The sequence below is a fragment of the Eutrema salsugineum genome, unplaced genomic scaffold (assembly GCF_000478725.1).
Source record: "Eutrema salsugineum unplaced genomic scaffold, Eutsalg1_0 scaffold_9, whole genome shotgun sequence".
Classification (NCBI taxonomy): Eukaryota; Viridiplantae; Streptophyta; class Magnoliopsida; order Brassicales; family Brassicaceae; genus Eutrema; species Eutrema salsugineum.
This window is the reverse complement of record NW_006256342.1, coordinates 10,629,883-10,641,957: the sequence shown is the minus strand read 5'-3', so window position 1 is coordinate 10,641,957 and position 12,075 is coordinate 10,629,883. Positions and strand designations below refer to the sequence as shown.

Below are 12,075 nucleotides of genomic sequence, written 5' to 3'. Positions count from 1 at the left end.
AGGAGAGGAAGACTGCATACTGATGCAATCAATCAAGTGATGACGCATGGTTGTAATCTTACATGAGCTGAGTTGAGCTGAATCATACACAGAGTAAGCTGATAATACAAAAGAGGCTGCTGGAACAGGGCTGATGAAACGGTATTGAAGACGTGTTCCAAGGTTATTTTTATATGAGTGTGCACTCAAGCAGGGGGAAAATGTGAAGCAATGATGCAGGGGGAGACTGCTATTTAAAGTTAATCCGCTGTGTAGCTGCTGGTTGTTGTGTTGTGGTTGTGTCCACTAATAGGCTTGAGTTGACTCACTCAAATAAAAAGGGGGAGAATGAAAGGACAGAAGTTTTTCGTGTGTTATACAAGATCTGAATGTGTGAAAGTGTTGTTACAGAGATGTGTACGGTTGTGATACAACAGGAAGAGAAGAGGAATATGCACGTTATGAAGTGTGATGAGGTATTGAAGTATTATTGAGAAGATCCAAGTAAAAAGGAAAAGGGCCACGTGGGCTTCAGGTCCATAAGAGAAGTCATGTAGGCTCGATATAACTCGAACTTACAGCCATGGGCTGATGATGACGTGGGCTTGGAAAGCTTATGGTTTCTGCACTTGAAGAGGTTAAATAGGACGAGGCTGTGACAAAACAACTTACACGCCTAGGGTTCTATTGTGTGACACACATAAGTGTGTGTGTGGCGTAGTCCTACCAGACACATAGAGAGATCTGTTGGTGGTATTTGTGTGGAAACTGCAGAGTGGAGAAAACATAGCTGCCCCGTTTACCATAGTGGAAACTGGCGAGGCCGGTAGTAGTCAAGTATGCGTGCTTGACACCGTTTCCCATATCCACGTAGAAAAGAGTGGTAGGCAAGGTTGTGTGCCAGATACCATATAGCAATTGTAATTTGCGATCTTTTCTAGTTGATGGTTTTTGGACGAGGTCCCGGGGAAGTAGATTCGCTGAACCCCGTTAACAAATCTCTGTGTCTCTTTACTTTACGTTCACGCACATCTCATTATGTTTATCCATTGTCAAACATATAGATCTAGCCTAAATCCAAACTTACATTTAGGTGATGCAAGACAGTCTAGTTGCACTCTTATCCTAGGATTTGGAACGCCATGCAACCGTCACATACGAGCGCTTACATAATTAAGAAAAGAGGTTTGATTCTGCAAATCTTCTTAATTCCTATATCGGTTTAATCATTTTATTATTTTTATTGAGTTGTATATGTAATTTCTTTACAGATTATCAGATTTTCTCTGTAGAAATTGCATTCATATACATCATATGTGTGCTTCAACAGTACCACACAAGTTTTCTGCGTACCAAAACATCAACCTAGTGGTAAGTTTCTCATACATCAACCCTTCACCTCTATGTTAATCCTATTGAGTGAGCTCCAAGGAAACACAGTGCTAACAACATGTTGAATCTGTCTATAAACCCGAACAGAAATCGTGTGTTTTGGTCAAGACTACTTGTTTCTTCCTCACCTTCATTGCCTCTGTTTTTGCGGTAGCGGTCCTGTCATGCTTCGCAGCCGACCAACAGTACGAGATGTGGTTTGTTGGGATTTTTTCAAACATCAATAATTCTTTCTAGGGTTTTAATAAACTCAATTTTTGTGGCTCTTCTGCAAGAACGAAACCTAACCCTAAAGCTCAACAACCTTTTTCTCTGGGTCTTGTATTTTGATTTGATGATTCATATTATAATCTTTATAGAAGAGAGTTTTTTCTTAGGTAGATGCCCAGATCTAACTCTGAACTTCTCAGGGAGCAATCAGTTCACGTTAGACTCTACAGCTGGGAAGATTGGTTTATTAATTTGTTCGACTTTTCCTCAATAGCCAAACCCTTTTTTTTACTTGTGAAGGAAGCAACATGAGTACAGTTTTAATTATACTATTAGAGAAAATGAATCTTGTGGATTTTGTTAATATCTCTTGGTATATGCGGTTTAGTGCCCGTTTCTGAGAGTTTCTGGTGTCTTTGCCAGCCCGACAGACCTCACGACTCTACATGCCATGAGGAATTGATTACCAACAGTATGTATTCATTCACCTTTACATATATGCCTCATTTGCTCCTTATCTTGAAACACATATTTATGAAATAAGATCTTACTTTAGCTAGTGACCTGTATTTAATTAAACCGTCTTCTAAGTTTTTTTTTTTAAATTACCTATCATGTAATCTCATTTATTGAGATGAACGTTTTCAGGATCACAAAGCCAAAAAAGAGATTCTACAATTAGAAATTAAACCCAATCTAACAGAAAAAGCTAAGAATCACATAACTCAGCAGCACTAGATTCGTTTTCAGACATAAAACAATTCGAGTTAGGTGAGATTAATATAGATGGTCTTTTTAACAGGTAGATATCCCCTTTGTATAATCATCTTTTCTATACTTTAAATAAACTTTTAAATATATTATTGATTTTAGAAAACCTCTTTTATGGTTGTATCCACAATGTGTCTGTTATTTTAGTATCAGAGCCATGGCAATCTAAGCTTTAGCTCTTATCACCCCCAAGGGGTAATATGTCTACGAGTTGTTTTCATCTAAGAACTAATATGGAAAATATGCTCTGTGGTTGCCACTTAGTGGATCCTCCACATTAGAAATCCTACATAGCTAAGATAGAAAAAGTTTAAGAGAAAACTCATAACATCATAAGGCAAAGAATATTGAGGCTTCAGACAACAAAGTATTGCTTCGGTTATCAAGCTAAAACATCTTATGCGAGATTCTTCAAATATTCTAAGCGCTTAATATAAAGGAAAACAACCTCTTGCTTTGATATTACACTACAGATAGATAAGAAATAAAGCATTGTGTCTTGGCCTCTGGTCTCATTATTCATCATGGAAAGTTCTTTAAACCCAAATCCTTTCAGAAAACCAACCTCTAGCAAACTAGATTATCTATATGAAATAGAATACGTGAGTGAAGATAGCAAAATCCCAATAACACATTTAGTGCATAGAATTTTTTTGACATCCTCTCGTATTGCTTGATGTTTTAGGAATGAGTAATTGGGATTTTGCTATCTTCATTCATGTATTTTATTTCATATAGATAATCTATTTTGCTAGAGGTTGATTTTCTGAAAGGGATAGAGTTTAAAGAACTTTCCATGATGAATAATGAGACCAGAGAATGTTTAATTTCTTATCTATCCTTAGAGTAATATCAAGGGGGCCCTAATATCAAATCAAGAGTTTTTCTTCTTTTTATTAAGCGTTAAAAATATTTGAAGAATCCTGCATAAGATGTTTTAGCTTGATAACCGAGATAATATGATTTTATGAGTTTTCCCTTAAAATTCTTTTTTCTTAGCTATGTAAAATTTCTAATTTGGAGGATCCACTAAAAAGCAACCATAGAGCATACTTTCCAGACTAATTTGTAGATGAAAACAACTCGTAGACATATTATCCGTTGGAGAGATAAGAGCTAAGGCTTAGACTGTCATGGTTCTGATACCAAAAATACAGACATAGTGGGTGAAACCATAAAGAAGGTTTTCTAAGTTCAAAGATATATTTAAAAAGTTATTTAGAGAATGGAAGAGATGATTATACAAAAGGAATATTTAATTTATATTAAACACATAAGCATTACATAGACTCTCAAACTTTCTCTCAAACTCGATTAAGGACTTGGTTTGTTTTTATGCAACACCCAGACCTCTTATTTATAGTGCAGAAATTACAGTAACTTATTGAACACATGGATACTTAAGTTAAGGTTTTTTAGCACGTTGACACCTAACTTCTTTCTTTCTACATGCATAACTGTTATTCTTTACTTATTCAGCGTAGAGATGTTATTCTTTACTTTTTCAACGTAGAGATGCAAGCAAAAAGATATAATAATCCCACAAAGAGATATACGACAAAAGCCGATGCATTTTTATTCAAAATTAATTGAGTTAACCCACAATAGATATATAACTAAAATGGAATTAAAAGTCATTATCCCTGGCAAGCAAAACATCAAGCAAAACATATAAGCAAATACGACCATCTGAAGAAGGATTTAGACCAATAAGATCCTTAATAATAATACATAATGGTTGGCTTTCACATCAAACACTTGACTTCAAGCGACATATGCTCTGGCGTTTCAACCGTTCTTTTCCTTACGATAGCATTGTAGTCTTGACCGCCACTGCTTTTGAAACTAATGTAGAAGATTGCATTCCTCTCCTTGGCCTTTCCACATCTTCTCTGGTTTGCACAATTAGCTTTCTCAGCTCAGATGATTTGGTTCGTACTGCAACACAACACCAAGAGATCATTAACCTACACGAATTCCCCTCTGTTTTTTTAGTCCAAGTAAAGCAAAACAAACTTCGCTTAAATCACTAGAACTTTATATGAACGATATACAAACCAATAATAGTAGACAGAATCATAATTAATAGGATTTAAATCCAACCTCAAACCAGTGTACATTATTCAACTAATGATTCTAAATTATGTTTAAAAATGTAGTGTTATAGGATTAATTTTATTATAAATCATTCTTAAGAAATTTTGTAGTTTGGTGTTATTCAATTAAGATTTTAAATCTTTCATAAAATCCATTGTTAATCAAAATTAGATGACTTTAAAAAACTTTGTACATTGAATCATTTCAACCGAATTCGAATAGAGTTTTATGAGATAAACTACCCAGTGAACTAAGTATTAGATAAATAGTACTATCTAATGAACAGTTTTAATTATCAGATGAAGTATCCTAAGGCGGAAAACAACTATTGTACAATATTTTTCTTTTCTCTTTGTTATTTTCCTAACTTTTAAACAATTTTTGTTATTTACCTAATTATGGATTGTGTATCTCCTTTATATAAAAGGAGCTGAATTCCTTGGCCTCTGAGGCCATCCACGTCAGCCAAAAAATACAGGAAAATAATCAACCAATAACATCATTGCAAAGCCACACGTCATATACAGTTTGCTAATCCACGTATACAACATCACTTCTCAAATATTTATAAAACCCACCTCAATTTAAAGAATACAACCCATTAATTAAATGACAAAACAATCCAAGTAAAGATAACAACCCATTAATTAAATGAAAAAACAATCCAAATAGAGATAACACACACCTCTAATAAACGTTGAATTGATACAGGCCCAAAACAAAAGCCCAAACTAAGAAAGCCCAACCCAAGAAAACCCAAACCAAGTTTAAATACCATCCCAACCATTAAACCCAAATCATAGCTATCCATCTAATTTTCTAGCCTCCTTCGTTACCTACGCCATCCTGAAACGACTCCTCTTCCTCCCTTCTCCAACTCATATGCCGTTACAAACCAGCTTCTGTCTTAAAGCACCCCCACATACCTCATATTACTCATCCACCTTCTTCTGTAAATGCCCAATATGTTGAAATTGAAACTGCTGAGCAAGTTTCAAAACCTCTTCATCCTCCCAGTTACGTCTACTATATAATGGAGATTCCAGTCTACGGCGGAATCCAACTCTTACCTTACTCCCCACATTTCATAACGAAGCTAAAACTCATTATGCTTCTCCAATTCTTTATTCCGAAGATAAAACCACTTCATGAAGTTGAGCTCTAAGAGCTGCGGATTCAAACTTTTCAGAAATGGATTTGTGCTAATTTTATGGTGAAAAAATAAACGGTTTAAGGTTCGCGACGTCGCATCACCTCCACTCTCCTTACGCTTTAGATGAAGAACCATCGAAACCCAACGATTGACAAGGTTTGCGCTGACTTTTTCTTCTTTCTTATGTTATATTAATGGTCGGTTGTTTTAACTTAAGGAGATTTGTCGATTCTTTGATGCAAAATCACAAAATATGTTTTGGTTTATGAAAAGCTTCACCAGCTTGAGGAAACATTTCAATGAAGGCTGGCGAAAGAGATATACAAGCTTCCCTGACATTGCCCGTCAAGCAAAATTTCATTGTCTTCCTGTCCCAGGATATTAGCTGCAGAAGAATGATATTTGTGTAATCTTTCTTTCTCTTAATTAAGTATTTTCGTCTATATGAACATAATCTCGGCTTATCTTTAACAAAAACTATCCATTTCTGCACAAAACACAACTCCTCAAGCATCAAGTAAAAGATTCAAAGTGAACAAAAAATCAGAATCGTAGTCTTCAACGTTTCTATCTCTAAAACCTTTCATATCTGTTTTCAACTTTCAGCAAAGAAGCAAAGATGCCCCAGTTGCATGGTCATAGTAAATGGTTGATTCCTTAGATACATGAGAATCAAGTGACAGAGATGACAAGGAATAAGGAAAAAAAAGTCGACAAGGAATAAGAGAGTCAAGAGTTTAGGCAAAGAGGATCATTGGTATACATACATATATATATATATAGTATCATTCATATACGACAAAATCTGGCATATATGGCTGATTAGTTTGTCATATACTAATAATCTGTTTCCATTTCCCAATAGGATTTAGATGATTTGTGGCGATATAAGGCCTCTCGGAATAGGTGTTTAAATCTTGCTAATTTGGCTGCATCTTTGCAAATATTTAATTTCACAGTTTTGTGACCATGAAGTAAAAGGGTAATAGTTCATCTCATTATCGTTTCCGTATCTACACTCTAACTATTTTTCCTCAGACAGGAGATTGTATTTAAAGTCTCACCGCAGTGGACAAACAAAAAACCAAGAGTGGGAAGTGTATATCATAGAAGGATCTATTTTGTGAGATTTCATTTTGTGATGAGAGTTTATTTTATGTTTGGTTATAATGATATTTTCAAATCTTTTTCCCTCATATTTTGAGTTGGTTTTTAGGGCTTTAAACAAACTATGAATTACAAATTTGGGGAAAAAAACAACAAACTTGAAAGATGGTTACAAATTTATGTATGAATTGATTTTCGCTGGTAGGCAAAACCATGGGGAAAGAGGGTAAAATGGTTTCAATGAACAATATATATGCTGTGTGAAATGAGTTTTAAAGGTATGGTCATCTACTGCTGTAACATAGACAATGGTCTTCTCAATCAAAACATGCGGGATACAAGTTGAATAAACCTTGCTATACAATTGAGAGTGGAAGTTTATATCAAGATGAAGTCCATTAGAGCAATGTATGGTTCTCTTATCCTAAAACTGATTGGATGAGTATTCACATGATTTTGTCATTTCTTCGCTCTCTTGAGTGTTTTCTTACAATTCTTATATGATCGATTATATAAGGGCCATCAAATTAAGCATCTATGACCTACCACAGACTTGGGTAAGACGCTCTTAAATCAGAGAGACGGATTCATCGAGTAATGTGCAAAGTCTACACTGGAAACTCAAACATCTTAATTAGTCTCTTTAGCAACATTTTAACTTTGATTATTTTATTTCCCATGACAATGCATACGAATTATAAAATGTATGTATTGTTCAACAAAGTATTGTTACTTCTTCTTTCATAATATTTTAAGGAGAGGCACAACCGTTTGATAAACCTAGCTACAATTTGAAGAAAGAGTGCAAACTAAAAAACAGAGGAACAGAGAATCACATATGATCGTCTTTTCTGTATGGAAAACATATGGTAGTTATGCGCTAATGTAAGCAAGTACAAATTAAGCATCTAACTAACAAAGACCATACAATTGCATAATTACATATTCCTTCGTATACAATATGTGAATTAGCTACTTTCCACACACAAAAAAAGAGTAGAGTTAACATTCATTTTCACATCACTTTAACAAAAAGAATTACAGCTATTTCTATTTTCTATTCTAAATTACTTTTACTAAATTTTTCGAACTAAATTAATAAATAAAAAATAATAGATACAATCCGCGCGTACGCGCAGATAATATTAATTAAAATAACTCTAATTATCTTCTAAATATCGTGGGAGTTTAATTTTTGTCCCTAATGCTACTATCAAAGATGTAGAGTAAGAAAAACCAATGAAATAAAGTAGTACTAGATTCTAATCAACAGCTTTTTTATTACAGTAATATACATAATTGTTTTTTGTATAGTGGAAAAGAATAATTTATTGAATTGGTAGATAATTTCTTTTTTACAAATTAAAGTTGTATAGATGTGGATTTTGTTTTGATTCGAACAACATAATATTACTTACGTCTTGTAGTGGACTTTCCAAAGCTGCGTTATTCAAACATAATAAGACAATTGTTCTTCATGTTTGATTAATCCATCCATTTAACCCGTCTTGCATTGATTAAAATATATTACATAATTTGATGGAACAACCCGTAGAAGTTTGCAGCAGCTGATCAACTATAATAACTGTGAGCATAGAAGACACAACTCAAACTAAGACGTCCTCCAAGTTTCAAACTCCCATGTTTTGTTGCCCAAAGTAAATTGAAGTAACATATCCAGGATGTGGTGAAAAGCTCTAGAATCAAATGATAAGATCATATTGGCGATCTTTGGCAAAAAGAAGCCACTTTTCTTTCTTACCCGAAAGCTTGTCAGATGAGTTTGAGTTTTAAAACGTTACATGTCTAAGGACCTTCGATCTCCGTTGCTAAAGTATAATAGCTAACGAAATCAAAGATCAGTTGTCTGCTTTCTTATTCTGTTTCCTTCTTATTCAATTGACATAAGTTTTTGAAGATTTTCACCATTGATAACCTTCATCTACAGAGTTTTGGATTTAAAAGCGGAAGGTAAGAAAACCATTGGGATTCAACTAAATCTAGAGAATCTATTTCTTGTGATAAAAATCAGAATACAAAAGACTTAACAACGAGAGAGAGTATCAAATGCTTTGGCAAGACCGACAAACAAGTCCTGGTTTCTCAAGAGGAGGTTTCTGTTTTCTGTTTCTTGGCCTTCTCGATAAGAGGTTTCAACTGTTTCTTCTCAGCAAGAAGTTTGAGGAAGTTGAACAAAAACGGAATGTAGTTGTGCTTCCTCCTAATGTTCTCGGTTCTCCATTTCATGAACTTCTCTTCCTCCATTACAATCTTATCACTCACAGCCTCGATCCCACTCTTCACCTCACTAATCAACAGTTCAAGTGATTCTGCACTGCTTTTGTCCATACCAGCCAACTCCTGCTGAAGTTGTTCCCTCTGCTTTTGTAGCTCCTTGAGCTCTGCCGTGTAGATATCTTTCCTGTTTTTGATCACAGCCAAAAGATTGAACCTAATCTCGCTCTGTGAGTACCTCTCAATCCGTTCTTGGATGACCGGTTGAACCATTTGCAGCCATTCGATACCACTTTGGTCACCGGGGCATGGACCAAGACTGATAGGTCCTTCCTTGAGACCATCAAGCTCGTACAAGACTCCATCCACAGGTATGTAGCTTATGAAATGGTAGACGTCATCGTCTTTTGTCGCAGCTTTCTGTTCCTCTGGGACAAATGGTTCAGGCCTCGCGAAACTGTTGTGAGCAGTCCGTATCGCCTCGCTGTTGTTGATAGCCAAACCCTTAAGGTCAGATGGAAAGTTCTTGGTGAATTCTTTCAGCGCCGATAATTCAGGACCAATGTCAACCTCTGGAGAGTTCAAGAGGATAGATAGGATCGCTTGAGTTGCACAGGCATTGTTAATGACCTATAGAAGTATACAACGTTTGAGATTAAGATTGAAAAAGAAGAACCATTTAATCAAAATCTTATGCTTTTGTATATAATATTCACCTGGTTTGCGAAGAAAAGGTTAGAAACTGGATCTTGGATTGTTGGACGATCATCTTTTACCCCAGCTTGCCATTTGAAAAGAAAAATCAAACCGTAGACAGGTCTACGAGGTAGCCACATGGTTGAAAAGCATATATTAATAAGGGCATAGATATAACATTAAAGTAAAAATGTGGGGGGGGGGGGGGGGGGGTTCCATGCCATCCATTGAAAACGAGTACAGAAACTTCACAAGGGGCTAGTTTTCGATGCAACTACTCACCTGAGGTTATTGAGAGAATCAAGATCCAGGGAATACAACTCTTCAACCTATAAGTTAAGAGAATCAATATCAAAAGTTTGTGCAAAATTATATACTAAGTGGTGAAAGCTTACGCAAGAAATCATAGCAATAGCCAACTTCATCTGTTCAGGATGCATTTGGACACCCAAAAGGAACGAGTACGGATATAGATATAGGACAGAACAGACATGAAATAACATAGATACTTAATTCAGAAGGTAACTAACGAATGAGAAAGTTCCTACTTTCTTCAGGATAGAGTTTACTGACTTTACATTATATATAGCAACTTCAACATTCATTGCATTGCCCGTTTCCTATACTTATATTCCTGAGATTCTTAAGCGATGGATAAGACTCGATAAAGCAAACCATTCTCCTAATATCTTAGTCTACCTTTATGTTCCAATACAACAAGAAGAAAATTTCTTTGACCATGCAAGAATATGCATTGCTCTACACCACCAACAAATGAAGATTAAGACAGATACACTACACAAGAGTATATTACCTGCACTCCTTTGACTTGCATCTGCTGAATAAGCTCTGTAAACACACCTGTTGTATAGATATATACAAATATATAAGCGAAACACTAAGACTCACACCACACAATATCAATAAACAAAACTAAAGACAGGTACAATGTGCCCAAATATCTTTCAAGCCGGATATGAATCATCTAAAAGTACTATCTGTCTCTTCAAATATCAATAAACAAACAAAAACAGCCTTAGACCGTTCAATTAAACTCAAGAACTTTCAAAGTTTGCGATAAAGCTTCCATCTTTTATAATGTACCAAACCCACACAAATAGACTCAAGGCGTGAGTAAGAACAGCACTAGGAACATAAATTGCAAATACCAACAGAACCAGCTAAAATAACCTTAAAACCATGAATAATACTCCAATCTAGTACCAAACACAAACACACACAGGCCCATTCAGATATTCACAAATCTCCTCACAACGCGAAAAAAAACAACACGAGGAAACATAATATTGCAAACTTTTTCATCAAACCAACAAAATATATGGAAAATAGAAACTAGGATTTAGCATATAAAAGCATCGAATTCAAGTTCTAGTTATACCACTCAATGAATTGAGACTCAGTTTAGGCACAAACCCAACCCGATTACTCTCCATATAATCTATCAGAAGAGAGATAAACCAATTTGGGGAGAACAAAAGTACCGGGATCTGACTCAATTGTGCACCAAGACATGACGAAACGACTTTAGAATGCTTGCTCGAATCGAAGGGGAAACAGAAGTTGAGAGACGGATTTGGGATGCTCGAGATCGCTTTCGTGAATCCGATTTGGGTATTAGGGTTTAAAGTTCGCTTTTTTCACTACCTTGCCAAATTTTATTTTATTTTCTTTTTTAAATAGTCTTTTATCGTGTTTCTTTTTAATTGTTTTATTTGTTGTTTTCCGGGTTAAGCCTAGTGGGTTTCTAATCCGATCGTATGATCTTTCTTTTTTTTTTTTTTTTTAAATTAAATATGATTTTATAAATCTACTCAAAATGGGCTTGCGAAGTAGACCTTAACGGACCTAAACGGTTACAAAAAAAGAAAAACCCGAATCGACAAAGTACACCGGAACAGGAGATCAACGAATAGGCGGTACAACGGTGACACTAAACGGCCATCCATGTCCGGCGCTAACAAGAACTACTCCTTTGAAGCAAGAAGGGTGCCGCCAAGCTCTTGACCGGAGTTAGCGGATCCAGCCGCCGGCTGAAGACAACCTCCTGCTATACCCGAAGCTTTTCTCCCGAAAAGGACCAGAGTAGCGACCACCGCGACCCTATCTCTCAACTCCCCTACCTAGCAAGAAGAAAGAACGCAAAAGTCAGTCTCCATCTTCAGCAACCCACCATCAAGCTTTTCCCGGGTCAACCAGCTTCAATCCGGTGGGTGGGAAAACACAAACTCGGCAGAGGATGACAGCTGTTGGCTCAGGCAACCATCCGCCTCCGAGATCCGAGAATAGCCATCTAGGACTGAGATCCACAGCTAATCCCACAACCACAAGCAGCGCACAAACCCACCAGGGTCAGATCTGGACTTCCGCCGCCCATGGAGCTTCGAGCACCAACGATCGAGCCAGGAAAGAAGCAG

The 12,075-nt window shown here is 36.1% G+C and overlaps 1 protein-coding gene and 1 long non-coding RNA gene across 2 annotated transcripts; one reads left to right on the top strand and one right to left on the bottom strand.

The window, feature by feature from the left end:
- Positions 1-5,283: 5,283 nt before the first annotated feature.
- On the top strand, positions 5,284-6,468 carry LOC112086712. Its single transcript, XR_002899582.1, has 3 exons — positions 5,284-5,758; positions 5,876-6,008; positions 6,209-6,468. It is a non-coding gene; the product is annotated as an uncharacterized LOC112086712 (long non-coding RNA).
- A 2,230-nt stretch (positions 6,469-8,698) lies between these two features.
- On the bottom strand, positions 8,699-11,325 carry LOC18008650 (ubiquitin carboxyl-terminal hydrolase 2). The gene is made up of 5 exons (XM_006391466.2): positions 11,143-11,325; positions 10,455-10,501; positions 9,923-9,969; positions 9,661-9,763; positions 8,699-9,574 (listed from the first exon to the last, which is right to left on the bottom strand). Exons 1-5 carry the CDS (start codon positions 11,171-11,173, stop codon positions 8,813-8,815), a joined length of 990 nt encoding a protein of 329 aa, XP_006391528.1. The 5' UTR covers positions 11,174-11,325; the 3' UTR covers positions 8,699-8,812.
- Between the last annotated feature and the right edge of the window lie 750 nt (positions 11,326-12,075).

Excerpts from the sequence above, each read along its gene's own strand:
- LOC18008650 (XM_006391466.2), bottom strand. The coding sequence starts at position 11,173 with ATGTCTTGGTGCACAATTGAGTCAGATCCCG. Across the intron at positions 9,764-9,922 it reads GATTCTCTCAATAACCTCAG|ACCTGTCTACGGTTTGATTT; the intron begins GTGAGTAGTTGC and ends GCTACCTCGTAG. Across the intron at positions 9,575-9,660 it reads ACCTTTTCTTCGCAAACCAG|GTCATTAACAATGCCTGTGC; the intron begins GTGAATATTATA and ends ATACTTCTATAG.